The 24,395-nt window shown below is 39.7% G+C and overlaps 1 protein-coding gene across 1 annotated transcript in view; it reads right to left on the bottom strand.

Moving 5' to 3' along the window:
• CORIN (corin, serine peptidase) overlaps nt 1–24,395 on the bottom strand; it is a 181,332-nt gene that overhangs the window by 110,808 nt on the left and 46,129 nt on the right. The window contains exon 4 of the mRNA XM_015560986.1: nt 9,704–9,885. Coding sequence (XP_015416472.1) covers nt 9,704–9,885 — 182 coding nt within the window. The remainder of the gene's footprint in view (nt 1–9,703; nt 9,886–24,395) is intronic.

Genomic DNA, 24,395 nt, shown 5'->3' on the forward strand with positions numbered 1-24,395 from the left:
CTTCAGAAAATAAACTGGAAAGTTGTTCGAAATAATTGAATGTCATTATTATAATAAAACTCCTTCAATTCCCATGAACTAAATAATGTGAATAAGTTTTCAAAGCACCACAATATAGAAGACAAAAAATCAGAATAAAATTAATGCCAAACCCTATTATGTTCTACACATATTATGTTCTACACAACCAATTTTTTAAAAATCTGACATAATATAGCAAGATAAATTTCCAAAAATGTCACATTTAAGTTTAGTAATTATTTATGAACTTTTATAATAGATTTAATAGATTTAAATCAGAATTTTTATGATAAATTAATAAAAAATTATTAACACTCAAATTCTCATGAGTGAGGAGAAAATTTTAAGTAATAATTTCCATTTTAATACATGGTTTTGTTCTAAAGATGTATGATACGGTGGTAAAAATAATTATGAGCATTGAAAAGAGATTACACCAAAATTCAATTCTGTGGGAGAAGGGAAATAGAAATCAGAGTTCAGAGAGAAAGAGGCACTATGTAAAATTTGCTGAATATTAAAAGAAGAGATTGTAATATTTCAATGGTTGATGAGTAGCAAATCACTATGGAATTTAAATTCCATTGGACAGACTTAAGAGTAATATAAACTTTCATTTCAAAAATGCCAATTACTATAATATCCTTTAAATGTTATTGTCACTCTACATTCATCATTTAAAATGTTTAGATATTAATTTAAAACTGCAAGAGGGATATAATTTTGCAAAATCCTTTAGGAGTTACACAAGCAAACATATTTAGAAGACCACAGCTCTAAAATACTGTTACACTGCCTCCTCAATAAGAATTTAGTTCATTTTGTTTAAATGTGTGCAGGATTTAAGACACAAAATAAACATATGGACTGAGCAGATGAAGATGAAGACTGAAATTATTTCCCAATTGCTGAGCTTAATAAAATTGAAATGATGAAGGTCGCAATGCTGTTTGGCATAATGAAGTTGCAATTTCAGAAGCAATTCACAGATTTTGATGCCATGACTCTAAGTCACATAATAGTTTCAGTGGGCGGCCCAGAGTTTAGAGCTCAAACTCTAAGACGCAGGCATTACTAAGCAATTGCCACATCACTGCAGCTCACTTTCAAGGAAAACCAGTTGAGCTTAAGGAACTATGCCCTCCAAAAAGACATAATTAGTACCCTATCTTGGGAATTTTTGGAGACAAATATGAAGCTTAGAACTAAGCTAATATTTCCATTATATGGGGGCGGGGGGACCAGCAATTTTTTTCAACTGATTCTGTAAACATGTATCGGCTATGATTAAATTGGCCACCATGCGAGATATAGAGCTGGATTTAAAATGAAAATAGATGTCTTAAATTGTTCAGAGTGTGAATGATCAGGCTTCCTGTTGGAGTGATCAATCGGATTTTTGACCAAAATAGGCTTAGAGCAATGTGCTTATGATTATATATATTGAAAATAAATCAGACTTTTGCTTTGTAGCTAAACATTCCTGAATTTAATCATATAATCTATAAGACCACAATCGTGGATTTCTAATTGCAAGGCACAATTCTGAACAAAATGTAGATGCCATTGGTGTCCGGCCCCTGAACAAAATAATACTCTGTAAGAAGCAGAGGGTCAACCTATGGTCTTTGGCTTCTGAGCTATCAACCTCTCTAAGCCATGCGGCTGACTTGTAAGGGGAGTGAGAAGAATGAATGCAGGTGTGGAAAGAAAACCTCCTATTTCTGGTTTAGGAACCACTGTGCGACCTCAAGCAAAGCAACATTTGGCAGAGAACAGAAACCCAATCTCAAATGATCTATAAATAAGACTTCTGAGCCCAAAGAGAACAGGTAGTATTTAGGCTCCACAAGAAACCTATTTTGCTTGGCACTGCTTGTTTTTGCTGGATAAGTGGCACAGTTAAATCAAAACAAGACTGTGGTTCTCACAGAAAAACAGTGGAAATCCACAAGATGAGATTTCTCATGGCTCACAGATTGAAAGAAGTTGCTAGGGACTTTAAATGATTTTTTAAAAACTTCAAAGCAAAATGAAACTCAAGTACCAGCCAAGTTGATCATGAAGTTTATTAAGAATTCTTCCGTGTACTTAGCTGTGTCACTAACCAAATATCAACAGTAATGGTAGCTGTGACTGGTATAGCTTCTCTTCCTTCTCTTCGGCCACTCTTCCTCACATGCCCATGTCACAACCGTACCGACAGGTGCTTCAGAGAACTGAGAGTGGATATAATTTTCCCACTGGGGGCAGAGTATGGCAGGCAGATGGAGCACAACTCCCGGAGGAAGTATTTACATCGATTCCTGTGTGATTGATGCTCTCCCATAGTTGTGAGATGCAACAGCACTAGGGAGGGCCCTGAAGCTTGTAAAGATGGTGGCTTTTATATTGACTGGGATGGGTAACCTATAGAAAAGTTGGAGGGGGAAGATTTAAGAGATCAATAGGATTTGAGTAGCAAAAAACACGAACATTTTGCTGCTGTGTGGAGAATAGCCTGCAAGAGCATAGGGAGGCTTTAAAGAATTTAATAAAGGCTGGAGGGACAATCCACACAGGAGTCCAGGTGACCTGCTTGGACCAGGTAGTGGTTGTGGAGGTGGTGAGCACTGGTTGGGTTATGTGTATATTTGACAAGGGACTCAAAAGAACTTGCTGACAGATCAGATATGTGTAGGCCCATTTGTTTATTCTTCCTTTTGTTTCCCTTGCCAGAGAAGATATATCAGAAAAAATATTACTACAAGAAATTTCCGAGATTTCACTGCCAACATTTTTCTAGAATTTTCATGGTTTCCAGTCTTACATTTTCCCTTTTCCAGTTCCTGGTAAACTGCCTGGTACATAGAATATGCTTCTAAATGTCTCCTGAATAGGGCAATTTACATTTGCAGAGTGCATTAGGGCTGCCAAAATTCTTTCAAATACATTATCTCATTTAGCCCATAACACAATTCTACCATCCAGGCATTATTACTTCTATTCTACGGTTGAGGAAAGAGAGGTTAAAAGGGTTTAAGAAACTTGCTCAAGACCACACAGTTATTAAGTAAAACAGTCAGGGCTTGAATACAAGCCTTCAGATCTAAGTTTGGTGCCCTTAAAAGAAGCATCCACATATGGAAGAAAAAAATGTTTTTGTAATTTAATTTTTTTAATAATTTAAAATTATAAATATAAGAAAATTTGAAGTTCTAGGAAAAGCTCATTTTAGTCAATGATTTATTGTAATGAAAAGGGCATGGCTAGTTTTTAGTAACTCCATGATGCTATATCTATAATCATCTATCTCCGGCAAAACAATGACACTAAGTATCTCAAAGAAATGGTATTACGTATTTTCTCCCAAATGAACCACACTTAAGTAGGAGAAATTCAGAGTATGTGTTTTACCAACATCCTGAAACTACGATTTTGCTGTTAATGCATTGAAGTGGTTGCTATCAGCAACCAGAGCTAGCAAAGCAAATAAGATACCAGGAAAGGAAAAGGAAAATGAAGGAATAAATAGCCAAAGTTGCTTCATGACAGGGGGTATCTCTTTAGAGCCAGAAAAATGCCATTTAAAAACTACTTTCCATATAGGATTTCAGACAAGGTAAAGGATTAATCAGAAAGTTCAGAATGATTGATGGGCCTTGACCTTTTGCCCTCTGTGTTCTCACAACTCAACTCTGAAAACACACACTAATGTTTATTTTAAAAGCTCTGAAGTACAGTTCCCACAGCATTATCACTTTAGCACATTATTTACTTCACAAGACTCCGCATCAACATGAGATGGAAAGGATGAGACAACTGTGTATCATTCTGTATGAGAACAAAATATCTTCGGAGTTATGACTGATGTAAAGGATGCTCGGAGAAGATGGATTGAATTAACATAGCTGTGCACTGAAAAAAGCAGCTGTTACTAGTTGTGGGTTTTGGCTCAATTCAGTCTGAAAAGACATTTTGAAAGTTCTCATGAGAAGGGGGCTGTAACAGAGGGTAGAGTTCTAGAATTAATAATCCAATCAGGATGGTCCTTCCCAGGATGGTGGACTTGTGGGCAGATGATATAGCCCAAGGAGCTGGATTTAAAAATAACCTTGGAATGACCTCCCTGAACCTCTCAGTTTTCTAATATGTAAAATGAAGATGAATGATCAGGGATTTACTCGGGAAGCCAAGTGAGCTTACAGCTGTGAAAGCACTTTGGAAAGGAGAATGGGGTCCATAATGTAAAGGGGGCTTACTATTTTCTTGGGGCAAATGATTTCATAAGTGGGAAGGAGAAGACTGAGATGGGAGTCAGCTTTTAGTCATCACTCATTTCATAGGCTAAGTAGGAACCTGACCCCAGTACAAGTTCACAGTGTTGAATGCCTACCCCAGACCACCTTCTCTCTTCCTCTTTGTCAAATGGGACCCTTCCCCTTCTCAAAAATTCAGAATTCCTTATGTAATTGACTCCACTCGACTGCATTGACATTTAACCTGTGTCGCTTTATAGTTTCTGTGGGACATCGGAGTTACAGTTCTGTTTACATTGTTTCTCACCTACTGGTGTGCCAGATTAGGTTTAACACTTCTACAGGAAGGAAGCGTGGTCATTAGTAGTAGTAGTAGTAGTAGTAGTAGTAGGTAGTAGTAGTAGTAGTACTTTGCAAAACATAGAGTGCTGTTCCAGACCAAGGTTCCTCAAAAGCAGCACTATTGATATTTGGGGCCACATAACTTTTTGCAGTGGGGGCTGAACTGTGCATTGGTGGTTGTAAAGCACCATAGTAGGTTTCTACTCACTACATGCCCATGGCAACTCCTTCTGTCCCCAGAGTTGTAACAATGAAAATGTCTATAGACATTGCCAAATGTTCCCGGGTGAGGCTACAAAATCATCCCTTGTTGAGAACTACCACACTGGACAGGTATAAATTAATTTTATGAATACTGTAATTACTTTTATTTCTTCAGATTTCCTGGTTTAATGCTCTGGACAGAGTAGGTACTCAATTAATACTCACTGAATAAATTAAAAAAATGAGAAAACGACTTCATGCATTATAGTTATAAGTGGCCCTACAGCATAAACCTTTATATGATTATGGTTATATTCTATGATAAGCACTTTTTTAGTCAGCATAGAGTACATTTTTAGTACATAAACATATTTTAATAACTATGTGTGTGTGCTAGAAATTATAATTTTATATACACACAAAGATCATAACTAGCAGTAGCTTTATCCCTAGCACACCTATTATGAACATATATATGATGGCTAGCATCCTGGTGGAATTAAGTCTGCATGGAAAAATATTATAACCAATAATTCTAAAAAGACTATGATGAGTAGAAAATCTCAGATAAATGTACTTAGGAAATTTCTATTTTCTTTAAACACAAGTTTTCAAATATAAATGGATCATCAATCTTTTCCAAGATCAGAAGATTTGTAACATCTTCTGATATCTGGAGAACCTATATTAAGTGGCATTTCAGCTTGAGCTACTAAAGACTATGAATGTTATTTTGATTTTCAAGAACTAGTACTTTTTGACCATCAGTTCATTTTCACATTTACTCTGTGGATTCTTAAGTCCTCTATCAACGTGCTACATTGTCCAAATGACCACTGATAAAGTGTTCTTACCAAAAGCGGGGCAAAAGTAGATGGATGACAAGAGATTTGAGAGACTTCCCTTTCATATACTAACACTCACCCATCCCTCTGATGGCTTGTTGCTATCTACCATCTTTTGGAGGGAATCCTAATTTAGCAGCAGACCTCTACTAAAGACTGCGCTGAAAAGAAATAAAACAAACTCCTCTTTTGGCTATGATGTAGTAACTTGTGACAGGTCAATGCCCTCACCATAAAACCAGAAGAGCCAGATAAAACGCAAGAAACATCTATTTAAAGGCATCTGGAAGCTGGTGAGACTGGCAGGAGGTGAGTGGCTGAGACCTCCGAGAGAAGATAACCGCAGGAAAAACAGCCAGGGTTCTGCAGTGCTCTTTGTCTTACGGGACTTGCTGGTTCTTGTCATAGTGCTAGAAACTGAGAATCTGGACATTGGGCCACTGCAAACAGGTAAAGAAGTCAGTAGAGCTTTGGCAATCCCACAGGGGTAGAGAGACAAAAATTAGCATTTTAGTGCTGCCAAAAAATATTAGCATTTTAGTGAGGGGTCAAATAAGCAGTGAGAAAGGAGACACAGACAAGTGGGCCATGGGAAGGATTCCCCCTTAAGGCATTTAGGGGTTTCCCCTCAAGGCATTTGTCACAGAGAACAAGAAGCTAAATAAATAAATAAGTGGGAAAAAATCAATAGAAAAATATCCTCAGGTGAGGATTAACAACAACAAAAGTACATCCCAGCTCTTAAAAGCTATGAAATATATTATCCTATGATTAAAGAGAAAACCTATGAATAGGTGATGGGTAATAGAATAATACAAAATAAATTGACTATAATTTATCAAAAAAAGAAGAAACTAAAGAGCTCAGCAGAAAACCTCTGCAAAGTGCAGTGGAAATTCCAGCAATGCTCTTGTCCTCAGAAGAAAAACATGAGCATTTGGGACTGCCCATGGAGGAGTGGAGTGCAGTAGATGTCTCAGTTTCTCAGTGGGGCCCAGTAGAGAAGCGCTCCCTCAGAATGGAAACGAACCAGAGGTACATGGAGTCATATTATCATGCCTTATAAACACAGCAAAATCAGCTCAGTCTCGGACTGGATCAGGAGATTTGTTCACACTCTATGTGCCTACCATTCAGGAGAGAATTTGTTTCCCCCACTGTCAGCCAACAGCCTCTAGCCCATTGTTCAAGCTCTACCTCCGCTGCAGAGAGCTGCCTCACCCAAGGCACACCCTTCTCAAGAAGTACCACATCCAGTGACTGAGTGAGGGGGGTATACAGTTATGCCCAGCTTAACAATAGTCGCCTAAGGATGCATCTGAGAAATGCATCCTTAGGCAACTTCATCCTTGTGTGAACATCATAGACTGCACTTATACAAACCTAGACAGTACAGCCTGCTACACACCTCGGCTAGATGTAATAGCCTATTGCTTCCAGGCTACAAATCTGTACAGCATGTGCCTGTACAAACAACATGAGATTAAATCAAGCACAAGAGAAAGTGATGCAAGCAAGAGACATGGTAAACACGAGATGTCTGAGGCTGCTGTTGGAGTAACTCGGCACATTGGTTTACAGCAAAAATCGGAGTTCAACCGGGAGTTCGACCAGGGAGTGGGGCCGGCCCACCAACCACCCGTGGCCCCTCTCCCCAGCCAGACCGGCCCGATTGGCCCCGATTGGGACGGGCTGGCCGGACCCCACCCGTGCATGAATTTGTGCACCGGGCCTCTTGTGTTTTTTTTTTTATAAGTAGAAACTGTACACTCTAAAATAATAATAAAAAGTATAGTATAGCAAATAAAGTAGTTACACATAGTCATTTATTATCATAATTTTATGTGCTATTCTTTTATACAACAGGAAGCGCAGTATGTTTGCTTACAGCAGCACCACAAACATGTGAGTAATGCCCTGAAATGATGTTATGATGGTTATAGGTGATAGGAGTTTTTTAGCTGCATTAAGTCTTATGGGATCATTGTTGTATATGAGGTCCGTCATTGACCAAAGCGTCATTATGCGGCACAACACTGTAAAGACAAGCTATCTTGTCCCAATATGGAACAGCTCTCGCAGGCCATATGTACCCCACAGCTCCCCCCGGATTTAGCTGAGGCTTTTATGAGCCTGGATCTTATTTTAACATTCCCCTCTGCCCAATCCTGCTTTCTCTCTCTCCTTTACCTAAACTACCCTGTATAACACACTCCATCTCAGTGGCTGCTTCTGGAAACCTCAACTTGTGACAGTCCCAGGAGTGGTCCAAGAAAGGAGGTGATATGATGGGGTTCTTGATCTGGATCACATGCTGGGATGGTAGAGAAGTTAACATCATTGATGGCTAAGTGGAGATAGACATTCCCTGGCATAAGGAGGTGGTCCAATTTTTAAAACCCTCAACAGAGGTGAATTGGAATAGTATGCCTATGGAAAGGAATGCACTGAATGGGGTAACTTACCAAGTGTTTGAGACGTAACTATAAGGACAATGGATTGGATAGCTTACTGTTGAGAATCAATGTCCTAGAAAAAGATAACTCAAAGTTACAGGCAACTGTAACTCAAGTGTGAAAGCCAAAGAGCCTCCCTAGTAATTTAGAAAGAGACTCCAATATACTGGAGCAGGAGAGTCTAGAAAGCTGAGGATGCCCTAGCCGGTTTGGCTCAGTGAATAGAGCATCAACCTGTGGACTAAAGGGTCCCAGGTTCTATTCCCATCAAGGGCACATGCCTAAGTTGCGGGCTCGATCCCCAGTGGGGAGTGTGCAGGAGGCAGCCAATCAATGATTCTCTCTCATCATTAATGTTTCTATCTCTCTCTCCCTCTCCCTTCCTCTCTGAAATCAGTGAAAATATGTTTTAAAAAAAGAGAAAGCTGAGGACCACAAGTGATCAATAATGTAGACCCATTAAAAATAAGACCTTCTAGCCGAAACCGGTTTGGCTCAGTGGATAGAGCGTCAGCTGCGGACTGGAGGGTCCCAGGTTCGATTCCGGTCGGGGGCATGTGCCTGGGTTGCGGGCATATCCCCAGTGGGAGATGTGCAGGAGGCAGCTGATCGATGTTTCTAACTCTCTATCTCTCTCCCTTCCTCTCTGTAAAAAATCAATAAAATATATTTTTTAAAAAAAATAAGACCTTCTATTCCATCATAGGCATTAAGAAGAGGGAGAAAAGGGAAGCCACAGAGTGGGAACTCTTCACAATACATATGCCCCACAGACTGCATACCCAGGATGCATAAAGAAGTATAAGTCGAGGACAAAGGCAGACTACTCGATTAAAAAATGGGCAAAATATTTGGACACTTTGCTAAAAGAGATACTCAAATAAAAAATTTGTAAAAATTCAATTAAATTCATCAGGAAATGCACTTTAAAACCACAAAGAGACACCATAATACTATTATCAGAATTGCCAAAATGAAAAAGGCGATACTACAGTGTTGGGGAAGATTTCGAGCCACTGCCACTTTCACACATGGCTCGTAAGAGTATAAATTGCTACAACCACTTTAAAAACTCTTTTGCTGAACAAATACATAGCCAATCAAAGACATGAACAAGAATAGTCATAGTACCACTATTCATAGTAGACAGAAACAACTCAAATGTCCATCAACAAGAAAAATGCATTGTGATATAATAATATCTTAGAATACTATACAACAATGAGAATGAGTAAACCACACGAAGATGAAAACATAATGGATCTCTTAAACATAATGCTGAGCAAAGGCGGCTAGATACACAAGGAGTACATACTGTATGACTCCATTGATACCAAGTTAAGAAACAGGCAGAACTACCTAATGAGCTAGAAGTCAGGGGAGAGGTTCTTTTGGGAGGGCGAGGCTACTTGGAGAGGCCTCGGGAGCATTTCTGGGATGCTGATCAGATTCTCCTTCTTGATCCAGATGTCGATGGCATAGGTCTGGTCACTTTGATAAAGGTTATTGCACTGTACACATTATTTGTATGCACCCTTGTATGAATGGTATAGTTCAATTACAACTGTTAAAAATGCAATGAAACACAGACACCTACCTTGCTTTCCTTTTTCCTGCTCTGGTGAGAAGCAAGTCCTGCTGACGTTGCTGCTTTCGAGTTGGTTTCTAAACTGGGAGCATTTGAGGAAATTGGGCCAGGAGGCATTCACCATCCCCAGGACTGACTCGCAGCCCTCTTTTGCAGCCTCACAGAAGGACCGACAGGGCAGGAGTCCGTGTCTAGAAGAAAAGAGAAAAGTGAAAATTAATATGTTTATAGACTGCTTCTTGAAATAATACTGAAATTAAAGTTGGCCATGAGGGCTGTAATATTATCTTAATTCATATTCACTATGTCAACAACTTAAATTTCTATAACAAGAGTGTCAGACAGCCTAATGTCCTGGTTCTAGGGGGAATAAGCCAGTTCCATAATATATCATTGATCTCCTGTTGAAGCACTGACTCCCCCAGTATGTTTCTTCTTAGGTTTGAGGTGTTAACACAAACCTGTCAATCCAAAAGGAGCTCTACTTAATGCCAAAAGGAGCAAATGAACCTGGAAATAAAGGCCCCCAGGTGGGAAAGGCAGAAGTAGGTCACAAAATAGGTTCATCTCATTTCTGTTCTTCCCTTTGAGAAATTCGAAGTATCCCTGAGAGGCAGAGAGAAAGCTATTCCTTCATTTCCACTGCCTCCCTGGAAAAGACACATACAGACATGTGGCAACTCAGTTATTAACTTGCAGTTACTAGTATAAGCAATGCATTTATTGGCAGTTTATAAAGTTACTTATCTTCTCAGATTTCTATTTTATCTTCTGAAAATTAGAAAAATGCAGGCAACTGTCTATTAATGGTAAGAGAAATGATGCCCCGGAGCTTGCCTTTATTCACTGACATGCCATCAAACACTCTGGCTCCAGCGCTCAGTGACTTAGGTGGCTTTTTCTATTTTGCAGCTACAGACTGCATCTCTCACCCTGGCTGGTGAGCATTTCAAATGATTTAAAAAAAAAAAAAAAACTGGGAAAGAAAATCTACATGTCAGTCAAAGCAAAGCACACACTTCGCCAATGTAGTGCCACGAACATGTTTCAGAGCCACACAGTATTAGATCTGTGAGAAACCTTAAACAACACCTCCTTCAAACCCTTCATTTGAGACAGGACCTGATTCTGGGATTGACTGAAGGTCACATAGCTTCTTAATGGAAGAACTGGGGAGAGAATCCAGATGTTTCTACTTTCAGTCCACACTGTATCTACTGTTCTATATTGTCTATGCTCATATAAGGACCTAATAATTGGGCTTTAAGAGTTCCTTGATCAAACAAGATCTCTCTTGAGAGAGAGATCTTTTTATACATAAAAATGTGGAAAAGGCATACTCAGCAATTTCCTTCATATATGAGTACTTTTGACCTCATAATCTGAAGCTTAGGAACTTGTGTTAAAACTGAATGGTTTTATTTTATTTGAGAGAGAGAGAGAGATTTGTTATTCCACCTTGTTATGCATTCATTGGTTGATTTTGTGCCCTAACCAGGGATTGAACCTGCAACCTTGGTATATCAGGACCAACTGAACTACCTAGCCGGGGCCAAAACTGAATATCTTTTAGAGTCCTGATATTCACATAGCTATCTGTCGACATCAATATGTCATTAAATTTGTTAGTGAACATGTAGAACAATAGGTTTCGCACTTGAAAGATTAGGCTTAAGGCATAAAACATGTCGACCTGCTCCAGACAAGTATCCTGGTGTAAAAAGAATACCTGACTGCCATTCAGGAAATATATTGGGTATTTATAGGACTAAGAAAGTATCACTTCAATAACATTTTCTATCTCATTCCAGAGAAGTTAGAGACTCTATTTTCTCAACTAAAACGTGGGTACATGGCTGAGGAAGGTGGAGAACATAGAATTCCTGCGCACTAGCTAACACACTGCTAGACTCTCTTCTGAGTGCTTCGTGTCCATTGACACCTTCATTTCTCACTGCAGCTCTAAGTGCTAAGTGCCAGTGCTATCATCCCTAATACCCAAGTAAGGAAACGGAAGCACAGGACAAACAAGAGACTTGGCCAGGGACACTGAGGGAGTATCAGAGCCAGGATTCAAACCCTGGCAGACTGACCTAAAACCCACTCTATTAACTACACTACTCCATGTCAGCTCTTACTCCAGGAATGTGTGTTCCAAAGCTCAACTCAAGGGCAGTTAGGAACTTGATAGGCACTTTCGGAGTGGACCAGCCATATACACAGAGATTAGGTTCTCCTTCATTCTACAAACTCTTAGTTAAGCTGCAATGATCAGTGTTTGCCAAGGAGGCCAAGGAACACAAGGGAAGGAGAAAGGTATGTACCTTTCCTTTCCAGGTGTGGGATAGCCCACCGTAAAACTACAAGACCAGCAAGGCTTGGCTTCGGCATTTCTTCCTTTGCCTTTGCGTCCCCGACGCAGGTCCCAGTCTCTGATATCATCCGGACCCCACTCAAGCACCCCACTAGACAGCCGTCTCCACCAGAACATGACTTGCTCTTAAACATTGTCTTCCTTTCCTGCAATCAAAACTGCATTCCCCAAGTGAGCAGATCGCAATTGGGCTTTCGAAGAAGAAGGATGACAATAACACAGAGTAACTTATAATAACAGGTGGACACTTAACCCTCCCAAAGGCGTTTGCATCATTAGAAGGCTTGCTGGAGCCAAGGAATCTCTAATTAATGGCATTTCAGATGCCATTTACAGGAGGGAAAAATTCATCCAACACTGGGGAGGAGGAGATCACTGCAAAGCTAACTCTGGAGGCTCAACTCTCCCAGGTGGTTCCTGGACCTTGCCTCACCTCTAAGCCCACATATTTTAGGATCATGCCACATTTTTTCTCAGAATCCTCTACAGCAGTGGTTCTCAACCTTCTGGCCCTTTAAATACAGTTCCTCATGTTTTTACCCCCAACCATAAAATTATTTTTGTTGCTACTTCATAACTGTAATGTTGCTACTGTTATGAATCGTAATGTAAATATCTGATATGCAGGATGGTCTTAGGCGATCCCTGTGAAAGGGTCGTTCAACCGCCAAAGGCATGGCGACCCACAGGTTGAGAACCGCTGCTCTACAGTAAGAGCGATGAAGTTTCATGCAGGGGCCCAGCAGACTGCTTTCTGTTCTCAAGCTGTCTTAACTCCTAAGCTGACATTCTCATTGACTTTTCCTATGGACACTTTCCGCATGAAAGGGTAAGTCCGCCACCGTAAAACTTTCACACGGCCACTCCTCACTGCCTGATCTTGTGCCAACAGTTCACCCACACCAAGACTCAGTTTCCTCATTTGAAAAGTGAGAGGTTTGGAAGAGCTGAGTTAATACGGTGCTTTTATCACTAACATTTCATACATCAAAATGTATCCTTTAACACAATGCTTCTCAGAGGAGCAGCGATAACCCCACCGGCTTTGCTAAATTTCAAAAGGTAATAGACATTTTCTTCTCGAAATTTGTTCCGGGAATATACAGAGACATTAAAATACCATTAGGCCTCCCATTCTAAAAATAGGTTCTAAGAAAAATGTCTAGAGTGTTTCCAAATAGCTCTAAGAGGTGTAACCAACAGAGACCCATAAGCTTTAAATTGCTGGACCAGGACATGTGAAACAGTGAGAGAGTATTAATAACCAGCCGCCCTTTTGAACAGTGAGCAAAATGAGGAGCCATTTGCTGTTGTTTAGCATGACATTCAACTGCCTGTGAGGAGTTGAAGTATTTTGCTTTCATCACATGGAGCAGTGGGGTGAGATAGACCACACTATTTTGGAACGTAAGTGCCTATATCCAAGCAACAAGCAGACTGACATCTGAAAACAGTGCTCAGCACAGGCAGGGGTCGGATCTGGCTATCAGAATACTATTTTAGAAATGGTGATTATTTTCAATTGATGTGTGAAGTGCCCTTGGTATCATGCAAAAGTCTCTAACACATTTCAACTGAAGTTTAAGCCAGAAACAGTTATTATATGAGTAATTATAATATATAATGATATGTGGTTTTTATTGTGTTTCCACTAGTAGGGATGTTCTAAAATTATTTATCTATTAAAAACTTGGAGATTTTACCTATACAGTTTTAAGCAAATTTACCAACAATTTTTAAAATTTAGTTACCAAATTACAGATTTTTCTTTATTGTTCTCTTTTGAACAACATGTCTCCATCTCCTAAAAACGTTTACACTTCGTCTGCAAAAAAAAAGTTCTGATAAGATCTAATGTTAAAATTATTGAATAAGCTACAGCTGCAGCGTAGGCTTATATGACTAAGAATTTTTAAATTTTACAAATGACTTTTTCTAACTTTTTAATGACTTTTGACCTATAGAAAAGTTATGAAAATAGAATAGAAAGTTACCATATATCCTGCATCCAGGCTCCCTCAAGGCTAACACTTTATACAACTACACTTCAATGATCAGAACCAGGAAACTAACATTGGCACAATATCTTTAACTAAATTAAATACCCCTAAAAATCTCCATTCAGGATCTCACGTTACATTAATTGTCACATTTTATGTTTGGCAAATAAACTAATTTTTAAATATGTTAGGAGAGCTCAGGGTTTAAAACTATCCCCCTCCAAAAAAAAAAGAATCTCCCAGGCAGACTCTAAGATGACCCCCAATAACCTCTGGCTCCTGGTGTTCAGGCCTGTGTGAGCCCCTTCCTTTGAGTGTGGGCTGGCCTAGTGACTTGTTTCCAACCAACAGATGGTAATGGGATGTCATTTCCATCATAACTAAGAGGTGAGTTCTCTATTGCTAGAGACTCTCTCCCTTATTTGCTTTGAAGAAGCACGTTGCCATATTGGGGAGGCTGCATAACAAGCAGTTGAGAGTAGCCTCCGGCCAACAGCCAGCTAGAAACTAAAGCCCTCAGTCCAACAGCCCCTTGAAACTGAAGTTCTTCCAACAATCACATGAACGTGAAAGTGGATCCTTTCCCAGTCGACCCTTCAAATGAGACCCCAACCCTGGCCAACACTTTGACTGTACCATATGACAGACACTGAAGCAGAGGACCAATTCCAGATACACAGGAACTATGAGATAATACTTGTGTACTGCTTTCAGCTGCTAAATGTGTGGTAATGTGCTTTCCAGCCATGGGTAACTGATGCACTTTTCTTTGGTATCTCGCTTGGTCAGAGGCATACTTTTGAGTTAGATGTACTATTCATTGATGACATCCACACAATCATTTTTAAAAAATATATTCCTGAATCTGTCTTTGTGCGGCTGAGCTGCTCGGTGAGCAATGCTTACGAAGTCACAGGGAGCTCCTAGAGCTGCAGTCCTTAGCCTTGGGGAGAACGTTAATGCTGGAAGGGTCTTGCAAGATCATTTACTCCTGTTTCTTCCATTTACATTGTGAGGAATCTGAAACCCAGAAAGGAGATCACAGAGCCGGTTACTGTGACTCCCGCCCAGTGCTCCAAAATGCTTCCCCTCGCTGGCCACTCTTCACAAACATGAGCCACAGATGACACAGGGTCATACATCTGTGAATGACACAGGAACATGCATTCATCACTGCTGCTGGGGAACACAAGCCACACATGGCCTGTTCGCTCTGGGGTGGACCAACAACACCAGCTTTCCACATCAGCACATTCTGGTGGTCTGAAGACACCTCATAAGATGGGTTAGAAGAGTGGTAGGAAAGAGGTTCCTTAGACACAGAGATAGAAAAGTGTTCAAGGGAATGTTTGACTATGTCACTGTCTCACATCTGAAGAAAAATAATGCGAGAAGTCAGGGTATTTTGGGGGTCACCTTGGTCTGAAACTCTAAAAACCAGGACTATGCATTATTTTTCATTTGTAATAGCCATGGCACCAGCAGGAAAGAAATGACCTGCTGGAGTAGGACCAATGCAGAGCCCTCCATGAAAGGGCCGTCTACGAAGGCGCTGGCAGGGTTAGTGCAGTATGCTGGGACGGGTTGCTGTTAGCATCCCAGACTTAAGGGACAAAGGGAACAGGCAGTTAGTGAAACATACAGAGAGCTACATGGGAAAGGCTGCCAGAGAGGAGCCATACCCCAGGATGCAAGCAACCGGGGTAATCTGGCCACGAAGAAACTGGGGGATCACTACCCAACCTGACTCCCTTCTTACACTCTGATGTCCTGTTGGTGGTTCGCATGGTCTGAGCCCCACAGAAAGCAAAAACAGTAGCCATTGAGAACCTGTCAGATGGAGGAAAGTGGAAAATGGATATGGAGAAGTAATGCTGCATGCATCACACCTGGCGGGAGCTCAGCAAATACTGGTAAAGGGATAAAATGTAGTGGGGTGCTATAAATTGTTAATGTCTTTTCTAGCTTGAAATCTTTTCTGTGAAATCCACCACAGAAATCAGTAAATGCTACAAACGACAGTTTTGTTTTGTTTTGTTTTCAGGGAGCCAGTTTACCAGTGTACCACTGGCAAGAATGTATAAATCATGGCACCTCCTACAGAAGGAAAGCTGTTTTTATCTCCACTGAAAGGAAATTACTGTCTTGCACTTCTTGAACTGGATTGAGAGAATATTAACTCATTATCTCCAAGCACCACCACAATCACCACTCCTCTGACATGCCTAATTTTGTTGGTGGTAATACCATCGACCCAAGTCCTCAAGTCTCCAAACCTTTGCCTCACCCTCAACCCCACCATTTATGTGTAATTAATCATGAAGTCCTGCTAATTTTACATCTTCAAATCCAATTGTTCTCGCCCCATTTTATGTTCTAGCAAAATTAAACTAGTTTCCCTAATATATAATATATCTAGGCTGTTACTCTACCTAAAATGCCTTCTTTTCCCACCTTTTCCACACAGCAAACTTCTATTCATCCTCTAAAACCCAGTGTAGCTGTTACCACCTCTCTTGAAGCAGCCATTTCTAACAATGCCAGATGAAAAGAGTTCTTTCTTCCTCTCTGCGTTACCCCCACACTTTGTAAGCTGTTCACATTGTCCAGCCATTTCAATGTTTTCGTGTCTGGTTCCCTATTATTAGGGAATCTCTCCAAGGCAGAACTGTGTCCTCTTCATCTCTACACCTCCCGCATCAAACTATGTGCCTGACACATTGTAGGCGCTAATATGTGCTTGATAAGAGAATAAATAAATTAATAACTTTCTGATATCGCTTTTGAATGAGCTGATGTCAGAAGCTGAGAGGTAGTTCGCTCCCAAACTCTACATATGCCTGGCAAGACCCTCTACCCTCCCTATGTCTACCCCCCACCACTCACATCCTTGCCAACAGCATCTGCATCTACTTGCAGGACGGACTCCATCAGGCCCTCTTTCCCACCTACGTCAGTTACCACAGAACATTCAGAATATCCGGGTCTCCCTCACCTCCTAGATCCCTATGTCCCGATGGGTCAAATGTAACCTACTTAGTGAGATTTTCCTGAACAACACTCTGCTTAAAATTGCCTCTCTTGCCACCATACCCCATTCTCCCAAAGCTTTCCTGCTGGATATTTTCCATTGCCCTTATCACTATCTGATCTACTTTATTTATTTATTTGTTATCTACTTATTTGCTTATTGTCTATCTCTTTCCAACATGGTATAAGCTCCATTAGCCAAGGATTCTTGTCTGTTTTGTTTGCTGCTGTATCCCTAGTATGTGCAGTCAGCACTCCACAAATATTTATTGGAGAAGTGAATGAATTACAGTCCAAGGATAATGTGGTGGCCTGCTTAGAACAAAGCTATCCGTAGCAAAGTCGAGAGCAGAGCCATCACTACCGACTCCCAACTTAATCGGTCTGTACAGGAGCTCACGCACCCCTGCTCACCTGATCCCTCCCTTCATGTCAGCAAATTCTACACATGCTGTTCAGTCTTGAAATAATTCCCGTGTCAGAGAAAAATGTCAGTAAAATTGCTATGGGTGAAAGCCCTACAATTACATGTCTCACTTAGAGTCCAAGAGCAGGGTGTCACCCTTAAAACAGAAACTCGAGGAAATACCAACAGATAAACACAGCTTAAATTAAGATGTGTGTGAATAATGTAAAACCACACAACCACCCTTGAAAGAGAATATAAATTCTATACCCTTCTAACCAACATGAACCTGATTCTCATTAATACTTGGCATACTTACCAGGGCCCATGGGATAGAGGATTAACAAATCACCAAAGAAACTTGCAATTGTTAAATTATTTTTGCAGCTGTTTTGATTTTTGTACATCATGAAATGATGCCTTCAGTACAGATCTTTGAATGATTGAATCACAAGTATTAAATCTAAATTCTAGCCACATCCACGTAACACCAAGGAATTATTGAGGTGAAAAGTCAACATACTAATTCACTGAGCTTGAGAAAATGTCAGTGATATGACAAGGCATTTTCAGAAAGACTTGAGCCTCATGGCCTGACTCTCTAGCTTTACATCTTTGTAAAATAATAGTTCCAGGAGTTATCTGACCCTATTACCCCCACATGGAGCCATTTTTGGCTCATAAAATGGAACCTTACTTATCATTGATATTTTATATAAAATGCCAAAAAGCATTTTCAACTTGTGTTTCTGGAGGTTGAATGAGGTTGAAAAGGAACTGTGAGACAACTGAGCCCCTGAACAGCCGGGGGCCGGCACTGGTGTGGCTAAAAAGACTGCTGGTGCCCCAGCCGGGTGGCTCAGTTGGTTGGAGCATCGTCCTGTACAGCAAAAGGCTGTGGGTTCAATTGCCTGTGGGTGTGTACAGGAGGCAACCAATGGATGTTTCTCTTTCACATTGATGTTTCTCTCTCTCATCAATAAACATACCCTCTGGTGAGGATTAAAAAATAAATAAAATAATAATAATAGTAATAATAATAATAATAAAGACTGCTATTTCTAGGTCAGCAGGTAAAATCAGGGAAGTAAGCCACAAATGACTTTCAGAATAGTTAGCTGGTAATAGCAACAAAGCATGTCTTTTTTCTTTGCCTACTGATGTATATAATTTTTTAAAAATTATGATGATAAAAAATGTAATGCTATAATGTTTGCATTTATTTGTGACACCATAGAGTTCTTGGGACATAGATACAATCTTTAGTAAAAGAAAGTGACAGTATGTAATTATTCTCCATTTAGAAAAAAGTAATAAAAAAGCTTATGCTGACTTTATATAATTCCTGAATTCTTCAAAGAAATGTTTTAAATCAAATTATATTTTCCAAGTGCTTTTTAGATGATTTCGGGGCTGCATTTACATGGGAGATTGGTACATGCTGTCTTATAAAATAACATATTTAAGAACACAGTAAGCCTTCTAAATTACATTACAGGAAGGCAATGTTGTTACTTTTTTACTAAAACATTATCAGTAAAATTCAATTCAAAAGTAGTGTGGCAATATAACAATATGCAGCAGTAGAAATTCTGAGGATAAATTGGATGGTGAGGGAGAGGCTTTATAATTCTCATAGAGCAAAGCTTTGAAAATTCATTCCAATAACAACTTAGACGCCCATTTGGACTATTCAGCTGGAGGCCATCTCATATTATGGGCATCCTTAGTAATATGATGGAGTCGCAACAGGAACACCGAATCAATTGTGTGTTTGAAATGACGGGAAACTTCTCCAGTAACTTTAAGTAATGAGAGCTGGCGTGCAGGATCCTTTTTCTAGGAAACTCCGCCGCCTCTGAAAGGGTGACGAGGGCATTGATAGGAAATGAACAAACTGTGCCTTCCCAAAGGCAATTCTCAATATCTCTCTTGTTTCTCTTAACATTTCTCTTCTTCTTCTCTAGTGGCTGAAACAAAAATATGCCTAGGACTCTTAGTTACCTACCAGGAGATTAGCAAAAGCAAAAGCTTAAAAAGATGAACTAAGGCAAATGGAAGATAGTAACATAGCAGAATTACAATCTTGATTTATTATCAGAATTTTAAAATCAAAACTCACAGACTTAGGTGTGAGAAACAGGGTGACGGGGACAGATCCTGACAGATCTGAAGTTCTATTTTTCCACCATGAATTGCTGAACTGTGAGCACCAGGCAAGGTGCCTGAGACTCGCATGTGTTCCGAGCAGATTCACCTCCCCAACATGATACACTCTGAACACTTCACATTTATTTAGGAAAGAACCTGAGAGTCAAATAGAGAGAAAGAGGGCTTTGGGTGGCATGGTCTCAGCAAACCCCACTTGGCAAAACAGAAGTCCTGCTGTAAATGCAGCCCATCCTTTCTGAAGGCAGCTAGGTGACCATCTGTCGTTACTAGATACTAGTTCTCTCCATGGGTGTCAACACAACCCACCACAAAGCCCCACTGGATTCTCTCACTGTTTTTCCCAATGCAAATATAAAGTATCCTTCAGAAAAGGGATGGCAAATTTAATCTTTTTTTAAGTCATCACCCAAGGACGTTTTTCATTGATTCTAGAGAAAGAAGGGAAAGGGAGGGAAGGTAGGAAAGAGGGAGGGAGGGAGAGAGAGAGAGAAAGAGATCAGTTGCCTCTCACACACACCACGACCACCAGACCTGCAACCTGGGTATGTGCCCTGACCAGGAATCAAACCCAAGACTCTTCAGTGCAGGGAACAATGTTCTAACCAACTAAGCCACGCTGGCCAGGGCTAATCTTTTTTCCCCGTAAGTTTTTAGAACTCCTCAATCAAGTGCCATGGGCCATCATGAATGAACTGGCCCTAAGTTGAACAGAAAATTAATTACTGAAATAAGCTGGATTCCTTGATGAAATGTCTCCAGTAAGTTCTCATCAGTCAGTTTAAATACCTCCAGTGATAACAACTCATCATTTCCTGAGACAATTCAATATGTAGACAAATTTAGTATCCATAAGTTCTTACTTCAGTTGAATGAGAATTTATTTCTCAGTGAGTTTCAGTGATCGGTTCTATCTTTGCCCTGTAGGAGCATACAGAAAAGGTGTGCCCCCTCTTCCAGGCCATGGCCCAGAAACCCAAGGACAGCCATGGTGCATCCAGGGCTTTACAACTCCAGGCCCCTCAGCCATTCTTCACAGGAACAGATTTTGAATTGTGATCCCGGTCATTATTCTCGAGACACTTTATAATAGTTGTGTTTCTGCTCTTTATCTAAACCTTAAGTCTAAGATTTCCAACTACTGTTGACCTAACGTCTTTTTCACTGAGTGTGTAGTAGTCAATATTAGAAAGAGAGTGCTGATCCCCAAGCCATCCTCAGGAACAATGTAGTGCTTCCTCATCTATTAGATGCAGGATTTTGATAGCTTGAAAAGAGCAAGTTCCTATATTTTAGCTGGTTGTTCTGCCAACTGAAGCTCACTCACAAAGAAGCTAAGTCATTTCTGGGAATATCATGTAACTCCATTTAAGACTGTAATTCATTTTATATGTAGAACATTGGATTTATACATGAACTTTCAGAAGCATATCAATTAAACTAAGCCATGGACAACTATGGTCAATATGTTTTGAACTCCCATTTACCTAAACATTTAGAAGGCCTCCCTAACTGAAGAGTTATTTATTTATTCATCTATTCCTACAAAAATTTATTGAGCACCTACTACATGTTGGGCACTGTTCTGAACACTGAGGATAGAATGATGTACAAAGTCAAGTTCTCTGACACTGTGGAGCTTATTAAGAGAGATGACATACACAGAAGCAAAAATGGACACAGTCAGGCTTCAGTGAAAGATAACAGGAGGACCACCGAGGGTGGTCATAGAAGGTTTCTTTGCAGAGCTGTCTGTTGAGCAGAGGGCTTAGTGTGAGGGGATAGATCCCTAAAGGCAAAGGAAACAACATGTACAATTGAAATGAGAAAGAAGTTGGCATTTTTGAGAAGTAGAAAAGTCAGTGCAGCTGGGGCAAGGCTGATGACACTAGAGGAGCAAGGAAGGCTTCCAAGCCATGGCAAGGAGGTTAGCTTGTAACCTGTGTCTAATGCAAAGTCCTAAAAGGAGTAGAGGTAGGGGAATGGCATCATGTAATTTGTTGGGGGATTAATCTTTACCCGAGATGGTGTTTTTATTGATTTGAGAGAGAGAGGAAGGGTGAGGGAGAGAGAGAGAAACACATAAATGTCAATCAGTTAACTCCTGTATACACCCTGACTGAGGATCAAACCCACAACCTGGGTATGTGCCTTTCGGTATATGGGATGATGCTCCAACCAACTGAGCCTCACTGCCCAGGGCTAATTTGCATTTTTTGATTTATTGCTTTGGCACCTAAGTAGAAAATTAATTAGTAGATGGGAAGTGTGAGAAAAATATGAAAATCTTGCATCTCTGAAAGAGCCGATGAACTTTATACCCTCCCAGAAACTCATATACCATCTTTGAGTACTCCACCAATAATAGTGCTTATTATTTATGAAGAAGTTACTGTGTGCCAGATAGTGTAGACCATGTATGAGTGTGTTACGTAAACTGTTGTCTAATGAACACAAACTCTATGAAGTGGGTATAATCAGTATCATTACAGAGATGAGGAAACCGATGGTCAGCAAGGCTAACAAAAGTTCCCAACGTCCTATAATTGACAACTAGCAGAGCTACTAGTATAGTATGAATCAGGTCTCATCTGCCCCCCATCTTTCAAGTGCATTCTCTGCAGTTGCCAGATAAATTCTCCAAACTCCAGTGAGCATCCTTACTTGGGGAAAAGTAGAGTGCTTTTGAAAAAGACCATTTGAAGAAAGGCTTCTGATCCTGATAACAATCCCACGTGGATTGAGTACAGTACAGAGATACAATCTTTAACTTCTAGTCATCTGGTTATATAAAAGAAATTTATTTATTTCCACAGATATTAAGAATTTCTGCTAAGGAGCTAGTGGGAAAGCAACACCCCTGAAGGGGAAATCAATAGCAAAATGTCAAGTGTTCAATGCGAAGGCCTTGTTTCATGAGCAGTTTCTCTGCAAAGTGTTAGATGTGAGTCAGGTGACGGCAGACAGCAGGTCTCCCGTGTGTCCTCGAGCAGCAAAGCCAAAGCTGCATCCTCCAGGCCAAATTAACCCTCTCCACGCTTTGACCAAGTTATGGGCCTGTTATTAACAAGGTGGGAGAGGGTGTTGGTTACACATCAAAAGCAAGGGGCTGCAATGTCTGCTTCCTCTTTCAAATGCAGAGACTTGTGCATCCAGTCCCCTAGAAACTTTTGTTCTCCTGGACCAGGAATTGTGAATTTCTCCCTCGCTGCCTGCTGACATTTCTACCCTATTTCTTCTAGCCCACATATTTTTAGTGTTACCCAAATGATTTATCAGCTAAATCCTATATTTTGAGGTACATTTCACTAAATCCATGTAAATTATATTCCACTTCAATTAGCTTGAGTTATATAGTACATCACACACACACTTATTAAATGCAACTTAATCTAAAATACTGTAAACACTGTTTGCCCAGCTGGTGTGGCTCAGTGGTTGAGTGTTGGCCTATAAACCAGGAGGTCCTGGTTCAATTCCCAGTCAGGGTACATGCCCAGGTTGTGGGCTTGATCCCCATTAGAGGACCTGCAGGAGGAAGCCAAACAATGATTTTCTCTCATCATTGATGTTTCTATCTCTCCCTGTCCCTTCTTCTGAAATCAATAAAAATATATTTTAAAAAATAAAAAAATAGACACTTTTTATTTCATAATAGATTCATCATTATGTAATGTAGTTTTAAGGAGTATCTGAGGTCTCAAAGGAATCAAGTTAAAAACTCTTATCACTTATACATCCCACTATATCTTTTTAATTTAAATTTTAAATGTTATTAAGTAGCTATTTTCTCTAGGATGGAATATAAGCAATTCTCTGCTATTTGAAAAGCAGAGAAAAATTAGTGTAAATGTATGTCCAATAATGTAATATAAGAAAGATATGTTCGACTTTAGAATTATTCTCCATAATCTGTTTTACTTTTCTCAAACTTATTTTGCTTATTAAACTTAGCTTGCAGGTCCCATGGACATCATAAGTGATAGTAGTAAGCAATGGCCTAAAAGTGTAATTATAAAATTAAATATGATGATAAATATAATAAAAAATAGCATAAGTCCCCAAAGGATACCTGAAAACTGACTATAAATTATCATCCATTATAAGACAAAATGGAAAACTCTCACATGAGAGCATTTCTCAGGACAAACCAGGTCAGGAGACAAACAAATCTTACCTAAGAATGCCCTAAAGACTCTGAGCAGCTTAATGAGCATTTTGCAACTAATTTGATTAAGAGCAGAAACTGAATTACAATAAGGATGATCAAAATGAAATAAGAGTCTCCTGGAAGCCAAATGCATTCTCTTTCATTGTCCTGTTTATGCACACACATGAGTCCAGAGGAAGGTAAAGCAAAAAGATACAAATGAAATTGAAATTAAGGAGAAATGGAACTAGAATTCAGCCCAGAGTATTCTATGTAATTTTCTTTTAATCCATATACTAGTCTACATTCCCCCCCCATCCTTCAATACTTAGCATGTGTTATAAATAATTTTTGTGTTCTCAATTTCATCAGTACTTCCCCTTCTTTTTTTTTACACTTGAATCCTATATAATTTTATTAATCAATGTTACCCCAATACATTCAATAAAAAACCCCAGATATTGAATCTTAATTTAGACATGCTCTTGTTCAAAATTGGGATACTCTTTATTCTTTTCTTTTCATGCTAATCATCCTATTTTATTTCTTTTTTAAAAAAAATTTTTTATTAC

Source organism: Myotis davidii, unplaced genomic scaffold (assembly GCF_000327345.1).
Source record: "Myotis davidii unplaced genomic scaffold, ASM32734v1 scaffold455, whole genome shotgun sequence".
NCBI classification, from domain to species: Eukaryota; Metazoa; Chordata; class Mammalia; order Chiroptera; family Vespertilionidae; genus Myotis; species Myotis davidii.